The 23,194-nt window shown below is 40.9% G+C and overlaps 1 protein-coding gene across 2 annotated transcripts in view; it reads right to left on the reverse strand.

Annotated features, from left to right (window-relative positions):
* ME1 (malic enzyme 1) overlaps nucleotides 1-23,194 on the reverse strand; it is a 100,861-nt gene that overhangs the window by 38,755 nt on the left and 38,912 nt on the right. For both annotated transcript variants that reach the window (XM_080934828.1, XM_080934827.1), the window contains 2 exons: nucleotides 21,778-21,939; nucleotides 17,044-17,147 (listed from right to left, as the gene is read on the reverse strand). In XM_080934828.1, coding sequence (XP_080790954.1) covers nucleotides 17,044-17,147; nucleotides 21,778-21,939 — 266 coding nt within the window. The remainder of the gene's footprint in view (nucleotides 1-17,043; nucleotides 17,148-21,777; nucleotides 21,940-23,194) is intronic.

Genomic DNA, 23,194 nt, shown 5'->3' on the forward strand with positions numbered 1-23,194 from the left:
CCTTTGTTCTTTCTATAATTTGGCTGTTATGGTGGAGTCAGAGAGCCCACACTGAAATCTTGGCATCTGCATATGATATGTATCTTCAATTTTTCTGTGCCTGTATTTTCCCATCAAGAGAAATGTGAATATTGCCCACATCTGTCACAGATGTGGGTTGTTATGTGGGTTTTCCAAAATGATACGTGTGTTTAGTGCAATGACTAACAATAAGTACTCTATATTTAAGAGCTTCAAAAATATTCAGTGGTAGCAAAAGAATTTATTAAATGTGAGATAATGTCCTCAAAGACTAAGAGAAGATCACTGTCATCCTATATAGTACTGTTTAAAAAACAGGAACAATGCTAAAACAAGACAGTTTAAAGGAACGTCAAAGGGTGTTCTTCACAAAGAAAATAATCCAAATAATGAAAGCGCTTTATCACTTAATAAACAGTGAAATCCATACAAACACAGGCAAATGTCGTCAGATGACATGGGAAGGACAGACAGAAGAACTTTCAGCCTGACCGAGTGAGGCTGACTGATAGACTTCAAATCAGAGTTTGGAGCAGCTGTTTGGAGGAATCTGCTGAGGGCAGAGAAGGAAATGGTTGAGAGGAAACTGAAGAGTGGAGACACATCCTAAGCAATACAACTGCACTTATACCTATGGACCATTTTCATATTCCAAGGAAGCTCTCCATAACTTACAAAAATGTTACAAAGAACTAAAAAGAAGCATTTCCATAATTATAAGTTGTCATTTTTGAAAATGTCAGCAGAGAAGTAGACTTCGTGATAGCAACTAAGTACCCCAGACAGATATCAGGGGCAACCACCGGATGGTTGTGATGGCTACTTTCCAATTCTCTTGTTTCTAAGGAGCCTTCAGAAACCAAACTCTGCATGTCACTGGACAATGCCCTCACAGCTTCCTCCTGGTGTGTCACATTCTGGGGACTAACAACGGCAGATGCTCTGTCATTATGTTCAGAAGAAGCAGCCCATAGTCTGTGAGGAGGCATCAGAGCCTTCTCAACTCTATTCCCGGATCTACTACTTACTCAGTCTGCTGGTTTGGGGCTTGTTACAGCTTTTCTGTGGTTGAAATGGAGTCCCTCCAGTGTGGTTTGCCTTCGTGTTCAGGACATGGCAGAGTGAGGCTATAAATCTAGAGTTTCCACAGTGCAATCTGGGAAGAGTCCCAGTGGTAAATCGGTACACAGGGCACCTTATCATTTTCATACGCCTGTTTTAGACGCGTCCTTGGGAAGATGCCACACATTCATTTTAATTTTGAGACATTTCCTACCTGGCAGTTAGCTCTGATCACTCCAAAAAAATTAGAAAGAGGCTTTCAGGATTCATCTTGCAATGTATGTATCTTATACCATGTACTAAAGAGAAAGTCACAGAAGGGATATTTTGCTCCAGCTTCAAGATGCTAGATAGATTCTAAGAAATCAGAAGCAATGGGATACTTAGGAATTAGCCAGTTTACCTCTACATAACTGTAAAAAGAATCTAATATTTTATAAATCAAAATTTGGCATATAATAGCAGGTATGTATAGTTTTAAAAGCTAACAAAAATGCCCTGAAATCGACATGTAAAAATTCTGGAGCTTCTGTTCTCTGTCTGGAAACCACCTTACTTCAGTGACTCATCTCTGTGGCCAGAGCTGACTAAGTGCCAGATGGTATGATCTACAATTCAGAGGGATTATTTAATTTAATTCTTTCAGCAATTCAGCAAGGAAGGCACTGTCATTACATTTTACAGAAACTAGAGTTCCTTCTGACTAAAGATCAAGCATTTGGTGAGCTCACCCTGCTCAATGTGGTAAGATATGGGCTGACAGCAGGCCACGGGAACTCATGTGCTAGGCAAGCAAGCTGACACTGAGCTACAGCCCAAACTACATCACAAACCAGCAAGATGGCATTTGTATGCATCCAACACACCAGGTACCTCACAACTAAGCATACATGGACCAATATTGTGTAACCAACTTGATCATGAATGCTCTTTCTGAAAGACAGGGTAAAATCACATTTTAGGGTGTGTTATGTGTACGGCACTACACAGTGCCCAAGAGTTATAGTGCTTCATAGCAGATTAATTCCCTGGGGGGGGGGGGATTTACTCCAAATGACTCATTTTGATAATATATTGAGGAAGATACTTTATAAAATTAGCAGCAAACAAAAATATGAATTTTGCCCTTAAAATACTCACTGGGAAATAGACTTATTAGATAGGCAAAGCATATGAGTAAAATAAACCTTAAAAGAAGTTTAGGTTAAAAGCAATCAATGGGGCTAAGAATAGCTCAGTGTAGATAAGTACTCCCTTAGGTAGCATGCACTGGTTCTGAGCTTAATCCACAGCACCATAAAAATCCAAGTTAAGTCAAAATAAGTAGCAAACAGAGAGCCCAGTAAAGGCTTTATGGAAAATAGCCATCAAGCAAGGGAGACTTAAGTTTGGCCCTGAGGAAGACTCGAGTTAGAACTGAACAGAGAATAAATCGGGGTGAGGGTCCCAGAGTCTGCACTAGGAGATGCTAATAACATAATTTTGAAGAGGTTCAGAAGATGAACAGTGCTTGTTAGGGTTCAGATTACATCAGGTCTGGAGGCATGGCCCAGCAAAGAAAGACACTTGCTGCCAAGCCTGACAACCTGAGTTCAATCCCAGCACCTGGCAGGAAAAGGACCCATAATTGCAAGTTACCCTTTGAACTCCATACATGTAGTATGCCACAATTACACCTCTGCAATACAAAGAAAGTAAGTAAGTAAAATACAGTAGCGTTTAGTTTCAGATTGTGAGTAGTCCTGAATGCTAGTATGGGCGAGCATAAACTGACTCGGGTTCTCTCTGGCCACACACCCCTCGCATCCCATGCCCCCTTAGTGTGTAAGAGCAGAGCCCTGGTCACTTCTTACACACTCACCGGTGTGTGAGCTGCAGCTCTCTGTACTGTCTCACAGGTAGGTCCTGTCACTGTCTTACCATTCTCTCAACAGATTATACTGTTGCTTCTTCAGTTTCTGTGAGCAGACACATCATACAGATTACACTGTAACTGTCCGTCTGTCTGTCTTGCATCCACTTTCAACCATCCAATGTCTCTCCTTAAGGTGTAGTGCTGGGATGCAATGAAATGTTTTCCTCACTGAGAACATGTTACATTAAATTTAACCTTCCTTATTAAAAGTGGGCCCTTTTATAGTAAGAACTTACCTATTTCCTTTTATTCCCCAAAAGAAATCTTGCCTTTCTCTCTTTATTTGTCAAATGTCCTCTAAGTAGCTGCTACATGCTCCTTTTCCCCCTTAGAGCACACAGTGACAGAGAATTTCAATGTGACATATGTGAATGCCACCTCCGGGAAAATGCAGGGCACTGAGGCAGAGAACAGGACAACCACATCAGCAAGGCCCTCAAAAGGCTGCTGAAGCCTGAGCCAGGAGAATTATAAGAGAAAGGAAAATTCTGGAGGCAGAGGAAACATGTTTAGTGCTAGAATTAACTAAGTCTATGACACATTCTAGACAGTGCAGTAAATTAACAATGACTAAAAGCATCCACTTTGGAAGGAAGCAAAGCAAGAATTAAGAATAGAAGGGTAAATCGAATTGGATCATGTTGTGCCTGTGTTAAAGAAGCTCATACTTGATCCCCAAAGGAACGAAGGAAGTAGAAATGCTGTGATCAATTAGTGCCAACACTGGGCACTGTAATCAGGGCATGGGTATTGCAGACTGGCAAGAGTAGACACAGGGGTTTCCTCAGGAGGTAGAAATGAGAAGACAGACAGACAGATGGAGCTGAGAACTGTTCAGAAGACAAAAAGACCACAGGAGGTAAAGAGAAGCAGAAAGATACGGGAGCAAACACGCTGTCAGGGGCTGTTAGAACGCACAAGCTCAGAGTTGCTTCAGCTACAGCAGCCCGATGAGGGGGAAGCTCATGATCTAGCCCTGAAGGGTGGGCTGAAGTAATATGCTATCATTGATCTAGAGATGAACATATTGCAACAAGCGAGGCCAAGAGTTATCACTTGTATCTTATTTATCACTCAGGGCTTGTGTGGTACATATGTACATGCATGCGTTCAAAGTACCCATAACACATAGATAAATAAGTAAACCTAATAAAAAAATAAGATAAAAAGATGTGCCCGATTCTTTTGAAATGTTATTCTATATCCACTAACAGTATAACATCATTTTTAAGCTCTATAGAGGTGGGTAACTTACACGGAGAGGACGGATGTTAAATGACATCCAATTTTTATGGTGCTATTATTAAGAACTTAAAATGAGCAGTTGAGATGTCTCTTTGTGGTGTTTTCCATAATCCCAAGTCTTAGATGTACCCAAGGGACTACATGAAGCACCAGCTCTGTGCTCTAATATTACAAGCTGCAATGCGTGGTGACTTATCCAGTCTCCTGCTCACGTCAGCTTAAACTATTCCCAGCCTGTCATTCGATAAACAGTGCTGCTGTGAAATGTCTGCTCATGTCTTCTTGGGGGGGAGTTTCCCTGGGGACAAAGTGCTGTGCTCGTAACTTCACTGTAATCCTACAGTGATTCATGGATGGATCCTCCTAAAAGCACTGTGCAAAACTGGCTTTCCCATCCTCAGCATCTGTGTTGTCTGCTTCACTTCTCTGGAAATCTGGTGGGTGTGGATGGCACTAAGATGCTGGACAGCCTCAGAATGCCCTTCAGCAAAGAACCTAACCCTGGACTCTATCAGACCCTTACCTCCAGCTATAAGATATTGTATGTGTTTTGTTTTTCAGAAATGGTGTCCTGTGTCTTAGGCTGATCTCAAACTCATTACAAGGCTATAATGACCCTGAATTGATCCTCCTGCCTCCACTTCTCATGTCATGATGCATGTGAGATCTGTGGCTGAATTCCAGCCCCAGCCATCCTTCAGGCAGTTGCTAGGCTGGCTCTGGGAATGGAGCCATCAGCAGTCCTTCTACCCAGCATGGGACTCATCTAAGGAACCTCTTTTTAGTCAAAAAATCTCTACTGTGCTGTCTGAAATCCGACACATAGATATCTCATGGTTTGAGGGCTCCCTGCCCAGTTTTCTCCTCCAAATGTTCAATGATGGCTGAAGTCACCCATACTTGTTCTTTTGCAGCAGTGACCATCAATGTCTGTCATCTGTCTGTCCCTCTCTCTTGGTTTATTTGGGTCTTTCTTTCCTTCTTTCCTTTTCCTGTGTGTTTGTTTTGAAGGTTTTTTGTTTTTGTTTTTGTTTTTGTTTTTTGTTGTTGTTGTTTGCTTGCTTGCTTGTTTTTGAACAGGGTTTCTCTGTGTAGCCCTGGCTGTCCTAGAACTCACTCTGTGGACCAGGCTGGCCTTAAATCCAGATATCTGCTTGCCTCTGCCTCCTCCTCTGCCTCCCAAGTGCTGGAACTCAAGGCCTAGCATCTACCACTGTATCTCTTAAGGGACCATTCTCAGCAGGTTTGATTAAAACATCTTTGAGATCAGGAGCGACTGTGTTAGTTTAAGCCTTTATCTGAACTGCTTCAGTTGGTACCCCAGCTCTACTTCTCACTGTTACACACACCGGCAGTGATGTAACTTTCCTGTCCTTTAGTTCCGTCTCTACAGTGAAACTATTACTAGTAGCATATCACAGGTTTGAGAGATCCCCACACCCCTGACACATAAATATCATTAGTGTGATTGCTCAGTGTGATCTTGTTATTTATTTTGAGAGTTGTGATTAAGTGTGGTGATGTATGAAACCATGATTGAGTGACCTGTCATCTTTACTGGTCATGTCCTTATAGAGGGGCACGCATCCCAAGAGGTGTTACTCCAAAACGTGGGAAAAGGCAGCATGATCCCAAACAAAATATTCAGTGGTAACAAGTTGCTCCAGGGTGACCACTTTTCAATTGCTAATCAGCCTGTATTCTAAAATCTTGTGTCTCTATGATTTGTGTTTTCTTCCATTTTTGTTTATAATATTCTAAAATAAAATTTTAAACATACATTAAAGAATCTAACTGCAACACTTGAGAAACGTTCTCTGTGGGTTTGGGGAAAATATCTTGTGTGGTTCAGCACATACAAAGATTTCACAGTCTGCAACCAGTGCTGGGAAGAGGAAAAAAAATCTTTTCTTCCCAGTCCAAAGCAAGCCACCACCAAATGTCAACTCAGAAGCACAGAAAGCATCTGCTTTAAAATACGGTCCTCCTGTGAGCGTTTCTGCTTTTACTTACTATGAGTTCTCATCAGTTCCCCTCATCCTTTCCCATGGCCGTCAGCTAACTAACACTCCAGAACACAGCAGCCAGCCCCCAGCTCTGGTTAACTAAATCATCTATATTTCAAGATCCCTCTGAAATAAGCACAAGCTTGATAGTCATGGAAGGCAAATCCTATTCTATCTGTTCCCCTGGTCAGTGAAGGCTCTATCCTTGGGTGATTAGAAACGCCCTAGGATTCTGGAAAACAAGTAATACTGACCAAGTGGTAATGTGAAGCAAAACAAAACACTACTTGGTGGGGTACAGAATAAGGTCAGGGTCTCTGTAAAGCATGAAAATAGAGTGAAGAAATGTGCAAGTGTGAGTCCATGAGCAAAGACATCCACAGCTGAGGTTTGTCATCTATTATAAGGGTTTTTCTAAAAAGGACAAAGCTGGCTTTCTCTTAGACTCTTGAGATAAAATTATCCTAATATATTTAGGTTATGATCTCTACAGTACCATATACATACAGTCACCACTGCTTTGAAAGAACCCTTTAAATCAGATGGCATGAATGTATTTCAGGCTGTGGTTATTATTTAAAAGATATATGGTACCATGTTTGCTGTTCCTGGTAGCTTCTTACTCTGCAACCTTTCCAACAGTCCAATACGTCTGCCTGGTGCACTCAATTACAATGAAATACTGAGTTCCAGGGAAACTTACTTTATAGTTTCTACATTCATTTATTTAAGGAAGGAGAACGTGCCATGAACTCCTGTGGAGGTAAGACAACAACTTATGAGAGTTTTCTCTTCCCAATGTATGGGTTCTAGGGATCAAACTCAGGTTTGATGTCGAGTGCTTTACCAAGTGAGCCATCTCACTGGCCAATGGAAAATGAAATCCCTATTGTGCTCAATTCACTGCTGTGTGTGTGTGTGGTGTGTGTGTGTGTGTGTGTGTCTGAGTGTGTGTGACTGTGTATGTGTGTGTGTACATGTGTGTGAAACTCTGTGTGTGTGGTGTGTGTGTGTGAGTGTGTGTGACTGTGTATGTAAGACTGAGTATGTAAGACTCTGTGTGTGTGGTGTGTGTGTGACTGCGTATGACTGTGTATGTATGTGTGTGAGACTGTGTGTGTGGTGTGTGTGTCAGTGTGTATGTGGTGTGTGTGAGTGTGTGTGTGACTGTATGTGTATGACTGTGTGTATAAGACTGTGTGTGTGTGTGTGTGTGTGTGTGGTCTGTGTGTGTGGTCTGTGTGGTGTGTGTGTGTGCATGTGTGTGTGTGTGTGTGTGTGATTAATCTGTGTGTGGTGTGTGTGTAGTGTGTGTGTGGTCTGTGTGTGTGTGTGTGTGTGTGTGTGTGTCCCCTAACTAACCCTTCAGCCTCACTGCCACCTTTCCAAAGCTTAGCTTCTTCCTTCTGTGAGGCTAAAGCTCAGATATTTAATGAGGTGAATGTATAAGACAACACTCATTCACAAAAGTATACGACACTCATTATTTACAATATAATTTAAAAAATACTTTGTGAACCGAATAGTTAAAATAAACCTGGTTACCTAGATCTATGTTATATTAACTTTCTTTTTCTTAAAAATTTTCATTGGATATATTTTATTTACATTCCAAGTATTATCCCCTTTCCCAGTTTCCCCTCCATAAAACCCCTATGCTATCCTCCCTCCCGTTTCTATGAGGATGCTCTCCCACCCACCCCCTCCCACCATATAGTAACTCTTTAAGAACACCATGTATGCTTTTATTTTCGCATCTGGCTACCGTGTACAGTATCTACTAATGGCCCTGAACTACAAGTGTTCTGTACACTGTACGGACTCCTCTGTCATCCATCCCCTAGCATTCTGACTTCAGCCTCCTCCTGTTTAATCAGAACCAAAAACTTTATAATTAAAGACGCCACTCCTGAAAAACAGCAGCTACACATCCACTCTAAGTGTAGACATTTAATCGGGGCTGGCTTATAAGTTCAGAGGTTCAGTCCATTATCATCAAGGCATCCAGGTAGGCATGGTGCAGAAGGAGCTGAGAGTTCTACATCTTCACCTGAAGGCTGCTAGGAGAAGACTGGCTCCCAGGAGGTTAGGAGGAAGGTCTCAAAGCCCACCCCCACAGAGACACACTTCCTCCCACAAGGTCACACCTACTAATAGTGACACTCCCTGGGCCAAGCATATTTAAACCACCATAAACTCACTGAGTAGTCACAGGCCAGTGAAGATCAGAGGCTTAGCTGGGTTTACAGCAAAATAGTTGGAGCATCATGTGATCTAACACAACATAACATAAAAATGATGCATACAGGGCACAACAAGGCAAAGGCATAGCTTAGATGATGAAGATAAGGCCTGGAACAAATGAAAAATTTAGGATGCAACTCAGGACACCAGAACACTTCTGAATTAATGAATTGCAGGCTCCTGAATCAAGGGCCAGAGCTGCCAATTCTGACAGGCAAGAATTCTGGAGACCAGTCGCTTTCCCTGCTGTACAGAAACCCCAGCACTCAGGACTAACAACTCCTCCTACAGTCACGCCACACCATGCTGTCTCACATAGGAGAGTCAGGAGCAGAGCCTGGCTGCTGGGGCCAAAGGTGGGAGCGCTTGTGACTTAACTGAACCGCAGGGGACAGCTGCACACTACCAGGGCCTAACCTTCAGCTACACTTTCATCAGTAGAAGTTTACTGTAAAGATCTAAGGAAAAGTCCCTAGGACCTTCAGAGTAGAAGTGGAAAGTAACCATGCTGAAAAATGTTAGAGCCTGTTCTCATAAGGACTTACCTCAGAGATTTCTATTTATCTGACATATTTACTTAGGCAAAACCTAAGCAACCTAAGGAAAGAGAAATATTCAACTGTAGTCATCTCTAGCTTATAACATGGGCAAGAAAATACCCAGCTAAAGTCCACTAAAAGACTAAAACCTAATCGTAGGGTTAGACTACATGGGCCCTGAACAGCAGCTCAACAGGGCTCCAGAATAGTAAGAGATAATAGCTCAATGACCTTCAGACTCCACACATGAAATCTCAAGGGCAACCCAAAGACAGACAGTGAGGGAAACAAAGGCACCAAGTAAACAACCTGATTAAGTCGGATGAACACAACTGTCAGCTCAAGATTAGATGCACCACAGTGACTATCACTCCAAACATGATAGCTTTCAACAGTCACAAAAAAAAAAAAAAAAAAAAAAAAAAAAAAAAAAAAAAAAAAAAAAGATACAAGACAAGATGTACAGACACTTGAGACCAGGCAAGCAGAAAACTTCCTTCTAGATAGTCAGCAATTTTGGAACAATCAGACCATGAACTTAAAATGACTATGACTCAGTTACAAAGAGCTTAATTTGAAAAAAAAAAAAAAATAAAGACCAAGCAGGAACATATGGGTAACATACGGAGACACTGAGACTCTAAGACTCAAGAGGAAATTCTGAAAATCAAAGTCATAATGCTGACAATCGCCTTTGATGGGCTCATCAGCAGACAAGACACAGCAGAGGAAAGAATAAGTGAACCTGAAGGATTGCCAGGAGAAGCCCTGAGAGTTAGAACACAACGAGAAAACACAAGAAACAAAAGAAAGGAACAGTCCAAGAACCGCAGGACAATTACTAAAGCTGTGCCATGTGCACGTGGGAGGGGAAGAAAGAAGTACTGGAAGCAACCATGGCTGAGTCTTACAAAGTTAATGATAGACATCAATCCACAGACCCAAGAAGTGCAGGAACAGCACAAAAGTAAGGACAAATAGGTTTTCTCTTTTACTTCATCTGTAAGCATATTAAAGTCAAACTGTAGAAGATTAAAGATAAAGAGCACATCTATTATGAATTTTCTGGATTACTATACAACTGAGATACAGTGTAGGAAATGCAAAGCAAAACTTAGAACATTTCCCCCCTGGGTGAACTGTTTTGACAAATTTGACTCGAGCTCTACACAAAACAGTGAGCCGCAAGGGTAAGTGGACCTTTAAAAGGAGTTTAGATGCTGAATGAGAATTGTCTGGGTTGATTATGTGGTAATTAATACTCTCAGCTGAGTCACAATGTGTCAACGCTGTGACAGACACTGCCAGCCCAGGGCATCAGAGGCACACTCAGAGAGAGTGCTCACTGCAGCCACATCGAGCAGAAGTCTTCAGTGCACCATCCACAGAGTTCACCTTCCATGGTGTTCATGATGGAGATGCTACAAAGCAAAGCCACTGCCAGGAATCCAGCTGCTTAGTCACTAGTACAGTTTAGATAGTTTCAGTGATCAGATGTTCCATCTTTACTAAACTAAAATGTCCAGCCCACCAAAACCACTGGCTTCAGCCCTCCTTCCTAGAAAAAAAGTCAGAGGTGATGCTTATGGCACTTGCAAAGGTAACTTTCACCTGTAGCATTGTCCTAGCCATCTCAGTTCTCTGCAGCACAGTTATCATTGTCTCTACATTTACAGGGCAAGAAACTAAGCTCTGGGGAGGCAGATAATCCTCCTCAGACTACAGATGCAGCAGAGAACTAAGCACTGATGTCAGCGCCCAGGTTTCTCTTCTCACATCGGAGACACGGGCTCTATGGGCTGAAAAAACAAATCCCACTCCTAACATTCCTGTTCTAAGTCAAACCTGTGAGTGTGTGTGACTGTATGTGTATGTGTGACTGTATGTATGTGTGTGTGTGTGTGTGTGTGTGTGTGTGTGTGTGTGTGTGTGTGAGAGAGAGAGAGAGAGAGAGAGAGAGAGAGAGAGAGAGAGAGAGAGAGAGAGAGAGAGAGAGAGAGAGAGAGTGTCTGATGCCATTCGGGGCTAGAGTGGACCCTGTCTAAAGGCCACAAACGGTTCCATCTCTTTAAGGCCTTTAGTCATTTCAGGTAACCTTTCCTTCTTCTCCTTTAACCAGGGGTCTTCAGAGAAATCCCCATGTGGAGAAGCACCACTGCTTTTATAACTCGTTTTCTGGGGAAGGAGACGTGATAAGAAATATAGTCACAAAACAGAGACTCGCAGCTCTGTTGATGTAGCAGGACCTCAGCAATATATGTAGATTGTGGGAGCACTTTACTATTTCTTAAGATTAAGTCACATAAGCAGGCCATGTCAGAATTTCTCCATTCACAGCTTTACAGTTAGATGTCTCACAAACTGGGTACTGAGTGACACACAGGTGTGGGAAGGAGCTGTGCTATGGCAGTGAAGGGGCAATTCTGTTTTCATGGAAATTCTGGTGTGTGGATCTACGCAGAGCACAAATTTGTGAAATATAAACAAACCTAGCATTGTTCAGTGCAGAAAATGAAAAAATGAAGTTGAAGGTAACATTTTAAGCACATTGGTCAAGGCAAGCTTCACTGAGCAAAATGGATTTCTGGAAATTTCAAAGATGAGACAGCAAGCCTGGTGACCCAGCAGAGACTCCAGAGGATGGTAAAACTCCAATGCACAGCATACCTTCACCTCACTTCAGTTAGAAAAGAACATCGAGTTGTGTTAAGGAAGGTAAGGTCAAACAGTAAGAGACAGGAAGGTACCCGGAAGCCAGGTGGCACAGGCGGCACCTTTCCTGTTGGTACAAAGCCCTTTTCATTCTGAATGCAATGGTGAGGACTGCCAAGTTCTGAGCAGAGAAATTACCCAACATAGAACCATCTTGGCCTCTGTGTTAAGAACACACTGGAGGACAAGTGGGGAGGCAGTAAAACCAGTCAGGAAGCTACAAGAACCAGAAGAGAGATTAAGTAACAGGCTATTTAAAAATGGTTAAGTCCTTCATACACTGAAGTTTCGAAAGCTTTGCAGATAAGCTGGGTACAGAGTGGTAACTCCTGTTCTCGGGGCAGCAAGAATGACCTTTTGTGTGGTGAGATAGAAAAGGAGCAGCTGGCTTAGGGGTGGGTGCAAGAGCAGGTAGTCACAATTATCTATACATATTAGGTCATATATAACTAACATGATCTCTATGTTGGTTTACTACAGAGGCAAGCAGAAGAGCCAATAAGGAGGCTGGTTACACAGCTCTGGAGCTGAAGCTAGAAATACAGACTTAAGCGTGACAAACACAAAGGTGTCTGATCAGTGAGACCAAGAACCAGAGACCAATAGGTTAGAGGGGTTTCAGACAAATGAAAAGAAAGAAGTCATGGAAAGCCCAAAAGAGCACATGGCGAGAAGTGAGGAGGGAATTCTGTCACGAGAATACTCACTGAACAGTCTGGAGATTAAGTGTTTTCTATATTCTGAGTACATTATTTTTATACCTACACTCTCGGATATAGAATTACTTGGGTCAAGAGAGAAAACCATCGTACAGGCAAGTATTTTTTAAGTACTGATTTATTTTTACTTTAAGTGCATTGGTGTTTTGCCTACATGTGTGCCTGGGGGTGTTGGATCCCTTAGAAATGGAGTTGCAGATTGTTGTGAGCTGCCATGTGGGTGTCGGGAAACGAATCTGAGTATCTGGAAGAGCAGCCAGTGCTCCTAACCACTGAGCCATCTCACCAATAGTGACTAATAAATTATTAAAGTAGATAGGTGCTACACTACTAAAGATGCTGGTTAACACTTCCTGAATTCAGTCGCGATACTAGAGGCATGAAATGATACCCAGAATGCTCACTGTTATCTCAGGGATCACTATAGTCACAGAGAAATACTTCACCATAGACCATGGCCTATTCTTTCCCAGGATGACCTATATTCAATTACTAACTGCAGAGCCATACAGGGCTGGCTACGACAGCGCAGAGAGCAACACTAGTAGCCATGGAGTTCTCTATGGCAGCCATGCCTGTAGAGCCACTCAACCTCCTCTGCTCAACCTGTGTCCTTTGTCTTTCTTCCCTGGGAATTACTCTAAAGAGCTCTTCTGAAAGAATCCTTGAGCCTCATTTCAGAATATGCCTCCCAGGTAACCTAGTCTATAACATCTGGCACCAGGACCGGTCTGGAGAAGCAGGTGTTAAAATGAATCCTTTGACCTGGGCCAGCCACTGATAGCCACTGACAGGAATCAGACCCCAGCACAAGGTGGCAGCCCAACTATTAAAACTCTCTCCTGAGATGGCCTGAGTAAGTATATCAGTAAAAGAGAATGCTAACTGTTTTCAGAGTTTTGAGGGTAATAAAAACAAACAAACACAAGACTTGTGGGCAAATGATGATCAACATGAAGGCCAAAGACCTCGCTTGTACGAACAGACTTTCAGATTCCGTCGGCCCTTTAGCACAAGACCCTGATGGCAAGAACAGGGTGTGTAGCCATTAGTGGACCTCCAAGGTTACCAAGCAAATCATATTTGCTTCAACAGAATCTTGGTACAAGTGACTGTACGCCTGCTACATGGAGAGGGATATCTGCCTTAATTGTCTCAAATCTTAAGTCCTCAGAGTCAACACCATTTCGTGACCTCACAGAAGCAGTCTGTTGATGAAGAGAGTTGGAATGCACCCCCTACACCTGTCGGTTCCTTCAGAGTCCCACTCCTATAATAGAATTCATCACATCCGAAGCCACATGGGCCAGATGGAGCTTAAGAAAGAGGAGAGCTACTATATCCCAAAGGAACAGATTTAGATAGCTTGTGTTGGCCAAGAGCAGTCCATGTGAGCTTAATTCTGGGGGTCCTTGATCAGATCCTGGATCCTAATGGTAGGCAGTAATTTTCAGACAGTTTCTTAAGATGCAGAATTTAACAACTGGCAAGAATCCCCAGAGATTACACAAAGTGACTATTAAAATAATTGCTAGTTGCCTACCCAAACCAATGGTTCATACTAAATAAGGCTGGCTTCCAGAAACATGGCCATGGATTTGAGAAGCAAGGATTTCTGGACTCAGAGAAGGGCATTCTGGGATATACAAACTATATGCAGACACACACACACACACACACACACACACACACATCAAATGACTATTTTCTAAAACAATAATATAAAAGCCGCATGGAATACGCTGGTGAGAAGCCTCCAAACCACTGAAAAGCTTATTTCCGGCTCACGAAGACAAATCAATATGTAACTGGGATTACTGATGAACACTATGAGGGGTGACAGGACTCAAGAAAGAAGCCTGACTGGTGGTTGTCTTTGGAGGGGCAACAGCAGTGTGTGTGACAATGACCACAGTCATGAGAGAGAACAGAGACAGCTTTTCCTAGTCTGCCAATCAGTGTTTGCTACCCAAAGTAATCAAAGACAAAGGGCTACACAATTGAAAGCAGTTAACGCAATAAAGTTGCAATGGCTTGTACAGTTTCCAAACTTGAGCTAATCTTTTACCCAGAATTCACAGAAAGAAGAGGCCTGGTTTCCAGAAGGCAAGACTTCGCAATACGTTGGCAAGGATACTCAGCAATAATTCCCCCAGCTCTTCAAAGGAATCTACAGTGCTTAGTCAGGTGGCTATACTGGGTGAAAGGGCTCGAAAGAACTCAGGTCTTTAGAGGATTCTGCCCACAGAGTCTGCAGTGATACCTGGAGACTTGAAACATCATCAGCTGCTCCTGCTCCTCCTTGACAGAAGCAATGTAAAGGACAGTAATAAGTGGGGCCTCCCCTCTTTCTAAATCTCATATTCAGAGGCTAAACATATTCCAGCTTGGAGAAAATATTTTAATATTGGCAGCCATTACTAGCACATTGGCAGCTTAACCTTGCCTGCCCAGAAGCCTGCAAAAACTAGTGGAGGCTAACAATCTCCACAGTGCAAGGGGTGGTCCCAAATGCTGTTATCCAAGTGTGCAGGCCCATGCACAGCTTCTGCCTCTGTCTGATCCGAGTTCCTCCTTCTCCCTCCTATAAATGTTGTTCCCAATAGCACTGAATGCATTCCATTTCAGAAACTACAACTGCAAAAAAAAAAAAAAAATCACTCCTCAATCATGAGTTTAAGTCATGTTTCATCTTAAAATCAATTTATCTTTATTACCCTCGCTGGATAATCCTCATCAGCTTCTAAAAGAATAATATACAAACAATATATCCTGAAGTCTCTGCTGTTTTTTTCTCTAGGAAGGACCTTGAAGGGTACCTCCTCCTTTTCACCATTTCTGTTTGAGCAGAGTCTCACTTAATGCAGGCTAAACTGGAGCTCACAGAATCCTCCTGCTTCAGTTCCCAAATTCCTGGGATTACAGACATGAGCAAACATACCTGGCTGTAGATGTTTCATGCATTAAAATCACCACTAAGTCTATTAATCCCCATTTTCCTTCTCATAGATCTTAAGTGATCCCCCAATTTAATATTTAAAATGTAAGTTGCTTTCTGATCCTGCAAGGAAAAAGACCTTTCCAACTGGGTTCCTATTTCCAAATCTCCGCAGAGCTGTTCGTGGTTTCCATAAGGATTTTCTTCTGTTCATCAGCATTTAGTGGTTAGAACAAGCTTTATAAATTCCCTGCAAATAGCCTGAATTCTTATTTAGATAGATTTTAAATTCACAAACAGACAGTGAAGCAAACACATTGCCAACTGTCATTTCTTTTTCTATCGGGAGGCTACATGGTCCTACTGAAGCAATCTCTTAATTATGCTGTTATTTAGAAAGTTGATAATCACAACTTTTATTTTATGATAAAACCTTTAAAATTATATGTGAATTATAAGTAATTTATAAGAGAATTATAAGGAGAAATGAACAGTATCACATAATTTTGAACTTAAGCTAACATTACTCCACTATTTCTATAAATAAATATAGCTTAATGTATAAGTAGGATAATAAATTAATCAAACATTCTTTTTAAATTAGTCCATAGCGATTTAAAAGTATACTCTGCACTAAATCTCATGACGAGCAATAATAGGTATTTAAAGCCTGTGCAAACTAATGAGGAAACTTTTTTCTGGTGGTTATGACTTTAAATTATAAGAAACAAAAAAACATCTTAGTTACGTGAAATACCAGGGATAAAGTTACTCACAAACAAAACGATGTATTTTTAACAACAATGGTTTTGTGGCTGCGCACTAACAAAACGAATGTCAGCTGGTATGACAGGTTTCCTTCAGAATATATTACTGAAATTACCGTGGGATTCTCTTACAGAAAAAAGTTGGAAAGTCTTACAGTACCAGAAGGCCCATAGTCCGACGCTTGCCACAGTATATGAAAACGCAGTAGTACATTTAATCACACACTGCTAATTTAAGGAGAGATGCAGGAACTGCAGCTGATCCCCTGGTTCTCCCGTTACAGCTTTGGGATCCTATAGCTCACACTCAGTCTCCACCTCTTCCTTTTCCCACCACCAAAGGGTCCAGTATCAGCCACAAGCATGAATGAAGAGCAGACCTTACCAGCAGCCAAAGAAGAAGTGCCAAAACGGTTAAAGTGGAGGAAGGCTTCCCTTTCTATTTACTGTCACTGGCCAGTTCCCTACTTCCCATAACCATGCACCTCAGATGAGATCTGTGGGTTCACCGTGGGACAGTTGGAAACCATCGCCTATTTCAGTGGCAACAATGATGCTTCTAAGAACAATGCTTCTTTGAGAATAGGAACAGAGATGGCTTGGAGGATACATGGATGATGCTACCATTTGGCCAGTGAAAGTTATAAGGAAGGAGGGAGGAAGGGAGGGACAGAGAGAGAGAAGGAGGGAAGGAGGGAGGAAGAAGAAGAAGAGAGATAAGGGGAGGGAGAGGAAGAAGACAGGAAGAGGGAAAACGGGAGAGAGAATTCATTCATTATTAGGTCTAATTATTGTACCATACTGAATCAAACGAGATGTAGTTTGGTTTTAGGCTTTTGAAATCCAACTCAAATACAGACAAAGATTATACATACTTGGAAGAAGCTGCCTCCATGAACTCATCCAAAAATGCATCATATTCAGGGCCTCTCACTCGCCTATGCCGCAGTCCAATATACAAGGGATCTTTAAGTAGCTCCTAGTGAAAAAAAAAGCAGTTGCCATAAAGAGAATTAGCCATGAGAAAGTCATTTGCCTTTTCTTATTGTTCGACCATCTCTATAAGAGACAGAAACAAGAATAAAATCTTGACATGCTGATTCACAGTAGCCCACAGTCACTAGTTACATAATATATAGTATGTACATCCTATGTAGAGTAATCCATACTCTTCACAAACCAAATGAAAAATAATTACTAAACATTAGAACATTAAACATTAGACTGGGGGAAAGAAAAGTAATTAAAATATGTCAGTGGTGCTCATTAGAAAAGCCCCACTCTGATTTTATAGGTAAAATTTATACATATGAAAATAATGTTAAGTTTTTAAATTTTACAACTTAATAACCATTTTTCATAGATTTATTTCTATTTCCAAAAAAAATCCTAAATCTCCAAAATTTTTGGGCATCTGTGACTATTAACATACTTGAGAGAATATTTTTAGCCTTAATCAGGTTTTTCTTAAGCTCTTTAAACTTTGTAGTTTTCTATTTAAAAAAAAAAAAAAATCTATGTATGTATACAGCATTCTGTCTGCATCTATGCCCACAGGCCAGAAGAGGGCACCAGATCTTATTATAGATGATTATGAGCCATCCTGTGGTTGCTGGGAATTGAACTCAGGATCTTTGGGAGAACAGACAGTGTGTTTACCCTCTGAGCTATCTCTCCAGCCCTAGTTTCCTACTTTTTAAATATACAGATCTGAGATATCATTATACTACTCAGGTACTGGCATAAATAACCCCTAACATTATTTTAATAAATCAATTTTTAAATTGTGGTATGTTGATAGTGTATAAAAACATGCCAATTAGTAGCAAAGTTCTTAGTAATTAGTATCTGTAAAAAACATAGCCGATGGTATATTTTATAGTGAAAGATTAAATTATGTTCAGATTCCAAACAGAGCAAGAATATTTGTCCTTATCACTTTTCTTCACCATTACACCAGAGACACTGGCCTGTACAATAAAGCATGAAAAAGATAAGCACACAGACTGGAAACAGAAAGATCTAACACTTTGTATCTGTATATACATAATTATGTAAATAGAAAGTGCCAATATGAATGTATATTAATTTGATATAGTCATAGGATATAAGAATGCTATACAAAAACAAGTATATCTCTACCTATTTATAGTGGACAGTTGAAATGAAATAAAATACAACTCCATTTTGTCATGGTAATCCAAAACAAAACATTTATCAACATGTGTATGTGTGCATGCGTGTGTGTGTGTGTGTGTGTGTGTGAGAGAGAGAGAGAGAGAGAGAGAGAGAGACTTCAACACTAGAAACAACAAACACTGCTCTTTTAAACTTCTAAATGGTTTAAATGCACACTGTAGACAAATCGTTATGTCAGTGGAGGATTATCTCAGAGGGCAGAACTCACAGGAGAGCAAGAGCCACAATGTGCTACAGAAATCCTCTCTGAGGAATCAAACCCAGGCCATGAACAGGGACTTGCTTGATGCCCCTGGAGGCCTCCCTGGCTGTGGATAGTCTAGAATGGGAGGATTCCCATTCTTCCGATTCTGACTAGGAATGTTGTAGCCATCCTTCTGTCCCTGACTTGTCATTGTAAGTTTTGTGTGTGAGAACATTTACAAAGGGGCCCAGCAGGCAGCAAAGAGCAAGCGTCTTCTGCACCTCGACCTGATCTGGATCAGAGGACCCTCACTTTGGACCCGCCCCTCCCTGTTACTGGGATGGAAATCTTGTATTTATACGTGTAGTACAAACAATTCATGAAGACAGAGCACTGAGATGGAGAAAAGCACACTTGTCCCTGCCACACAAGCTTTCCTAGAACACAGACAAAACTACAACCCACAGGGCCAAAATACTTAATCAAATGGTAACTGTTCCAAACCACTGGGTTTAGAAACACTTCATGACAGACAAATACATTCTCTCAGGTGTGGTGTTGTTAAGGTGGTTCAAGTATTTGAATCTTCTGAAGTAGGGTTTACTTAAAGCCAATAGAAACCATGGTCAAGAGTATACCTATCATCCTGGTGTGATTATTAATAGCACTCTTTCTCTCTCATTGTGAAACCCCCTTGGTATGACCAACATATCTAACTTGCAATGCACTGCTTAACAAGCAGGTAGGGTTTTTGCTCACTGGAAGCTAACATGTTAAGTCTCATAAATGTAAAATATAAAATATCAAACTAAGAGCTGTTGTAAGGCCCAGTTGTTCCTTGAGGCACTCTTTAAACAAGCCATTGGAAGGCTTCCGGGCAGGCTTCTGGGCAGGCAAGGTTAAGCTGCCAATGTGCTAGTAATGGCTGCCAATATTAAAATATTTTCGCCAAACTGGAATATGTTTAGCCTCTGAATATAAAATTTAGAAAAAGGGGAGGGGACATAACTGAGAACAGAGGACGGGCTCGCTCTTTCTCCCATGTTCCCACACTGATAACTGACGTACTGAATGAAGGTAGAGCTGAAGCGGCGCAGCAGGCAAGGGCATTTTCCACTAAGCCACATGCCCTGAGCTCAATTCCCAGAACTCACACCTCACAGGGTAGAAGAAAAGAACCAACTCCCATAGGTTGTTCTCTTACACATACACACACACACACACACACACACACACACACACACACACACACACACAATGCAAAAGAGAGAAAAATAAACATAATGGTTGAGTTTAAGATTTATGAAAAAGACAGTTTCAAAATTAGAATCTCATAGAATTTTCTTGTAATAATGTACTTGACAGAAATTGTTATTATAAAATTTTAATAAAATTAAGATAACACTTGAAAAGGTAGCACTTTTGCAGCTTTGACTGCCAAAAAAAATTGATATATACAAAATGCAATTTAAAAGGGAAGCAGCCAGGAGAGGAGAGGTGACGTGGGGGACAGTAGTGAAGAGCAGGGGATAATGTCATATACCTATGGAGACAGTGACAGATCCTATCACTCTGTACCCTAACCTAAAAAAGAAAAACAGCACTTATTATTCTAGTTTATAGGCTGTCACAAAAGGAAGCGACATGAATACTTTCCATTATGAAGACCTTATTGTGACGATCCACACAGTTTGATTTCTGATTTCCACATGTACACACACACATGGTCATCTACACACATGTACTCCCACACACATACACACATGCACATCACATCCATATACACATGCAAAAATAATACAATACTTTTGACACCTAAGGATGAATTTGGAGGTGAATTGTGACAATGCACATAACATTCTCCAATATAATGTGATGCATTTTAAAAAGCAGACGGTGTAACCTTTCAAGGTAGTCAACTTGACAATTCTAAGACGCACCTTCACAAAACCATTGGATTCTGACAATTCATACAATCTATCAATGTAAGAATCTAATGTAGATAACAGTGACCAAGCTTCTCTATGTTCCTATAATACTGGTAACCTTGTTTTAAAAAAGCTCAGGTGGGGAGTGGAGAGATGGCTCTGTCAGTGAAAAGCACTGGCTGCTCCTGAAAGGGAGCTGGGTCAGTTCCCAGAACCTACATGTGGCTCAAAAACATTTGCAACTCCACTTCCAGGGGATCTGACACCTACTTCTAATATCATGGGCACCAGGCACATGTGTGGTGCAAACATATCCATCTAAACAAAAATATGTATATAAATGAGTAAAAGTAAATGAATCAAATTATTATGCTTATTTCCCAGTTTTCATTCCTCTTCAATAACCCCTAGAATTTTCAAGATACACCACAGATATTGCAGGTTCTATTTTACTTGACTTCCATATATCATCTCAACCAGAGGTCCTCAGTTCATGTCCCAGCAATCACATGGTGGCTCACAACCAACTGCAATGGGATCGGATGCCCTCTTCTGGTATGCAGGTGTACATGACGCTAGAGCGCTCATATACATTAAATAAATAAATCTTAAAAGGATGTATAAAAACTAAAGTAACAATTACTTAACACTAGGAGCTTTCTTAGTGTCAATATACACACTCAATTTTAAAATAGTATTTTAAAACAGGCTAGGTTTGATAACTAAGTCGTTTCTGTTAGTATAGAAAAAGAAAATATCAGAAGTCATATTTTAAATCAAAATATTTCCTTGAATAAAGGTTAAATAAGTATCTGTGCACAGAACCTAATATGATTGATTGTATATGATAACATTAACAACTGCTTGTCTAAATTACTGATAGAAATCTCTAAAGTAGTTACAAGGATGAGGGATTAAACTCCAAATCATCTACCCCCGGATCAATACAGACTTTCAGAATAACAAGATCTCAATAGTAATAAGACTAGTTTTAACAAGACCTACAAAATTAGATCTTGTACAATGTAAAGGCAGTTAGAAATCACAGGATCTCAGTGTAAGTAATGTGCTTCAAATAATAGTGACAGCAATACTTATTCAATGAATTCAAGACCACTAAGATGGCCGAACCATGAATTGTTTTATAGAGATAAGCAAACAGCAGAAAGCAATTGTCTTATGCCTGGTGGGGGCAGAGTTGAGAGGAGCAGGATAACCTATGAAATACAATCTCAAAATGTAAAATTTGGCACCATTTTTAAAGACGGCTAGCAGTTTTGTACACTTGAAAGGTTTACCTCATTTTCTGTTCCCACGTCCAAAGTGATGGGTAGGCACTGTTGTGGATTCACCCCTCCACATGCTGTGTACAGGGCCAGTTTACCCACAGGGATGCCCATCCCGTTACAACCAAGGTCTCCCAGGCCAAGGATTCGCTCTCCATCAGTTACCACAATAGCCTAGAAGAAAGAAAAAGACAAAACATCTGTCTTCATTCCTGGTCTCTAGTCTTAAAGATAATGCCCTCCAATTAGACACTGAGCTACAAAAGGGCATACATTAAATATACATAAACTGAATGTTTAATCACAGCCATTAGGAAAGACTGTAGAGAAGAAATCGGTCTGATCTATATATAGTGATCGTTTTATAAAGTTATGTGTATGATTAGTTATATTAGTGTAAAAAGAAGAGAGGAAGGGCATGGAATAGAAATTCAAACAACACAAATAATGTACTCTTCAACCAAGAGGGAAAATAGAAAACTAGAGCCCAAACTACAGACAAAAACTGTCAGAGTAGCCAACGCCCCTCAGGGCTATTACAGGAGTGTCTGTAATGATTTACTGCAGAAGAGCCAAGTATTTGAGGCAGTCACACCTCTGCCCCAGCCAGGATGCTCTGACTTCTTAGTCCCAGAAGCACCTGGCACTGTGCTGTGATCTCTAGAGCATGCCCAGGACAGTCTGCTATACTAATTATCTGATGGCCTTTCCCTAGAACTGATGAATTTTGCTTGGCTTATTTCTATTTACTTAATAATCACATGTGATTCATGTAGAGGGCTTATTTTACAGAATTTAATATCATCATCAGAAAACATCATTAGAATTAATGCATTCAATGTCTTCACTTTATGATCCATGACCACAAAATGAATTAAAACAAAGCTGTTAGATAATATAAAGTGCTACGTTCAAAATATCCATGGAATAGCAGTTATTTGACTCCAGATAAAACAACGAACTTAAGTTTCTACTTCTTACTTATTTTTTAAATTTGTTTATGTGTGTGGGTGTTTCACCTGCTTGTCAGTCTATCACATGTGCGTGATGCTTACAGAGACCAGAAAAGGACATCGGATCCCTTTGGACTGGATGTTTACGAGTACTGAGAATCACATTATAGCCCTTCTATTTCTTAGTTTGAAAAGAAACTCAATGCACATGCTTTCAGAGTGACATTGTTTGCCTGATACTATGCCGCCAGCACCTGGTACAACACTGGGCACTCAGTAAACAGTCAATAAGTACCAGGTAAATGCACCAATACATAAGGTGTAATCATGACATATAAAGAACATATAATGTGAAGCTATGCTTCACATTCTAATAAATAGCTGTTGATATCCTCAAAAGTCGCAGGGCTTAAATGGGGACCTTGAGCAAACTCGTGCCCCTCTTCTTTACAGATCCTGAAATGGAGAATCAACAA

Source organism: Micromys minutus, assembly GCF_963924665.1.
Source record: "Micromys minutus genome assembly, chromosome: 21".
NCBI classification, from domain to species: domain Eukaryota; kingdom Metazoa; phylum Chordata; class Mammalia; order Rodentia; family Muridae; genus Micromys; species Micromys minutus.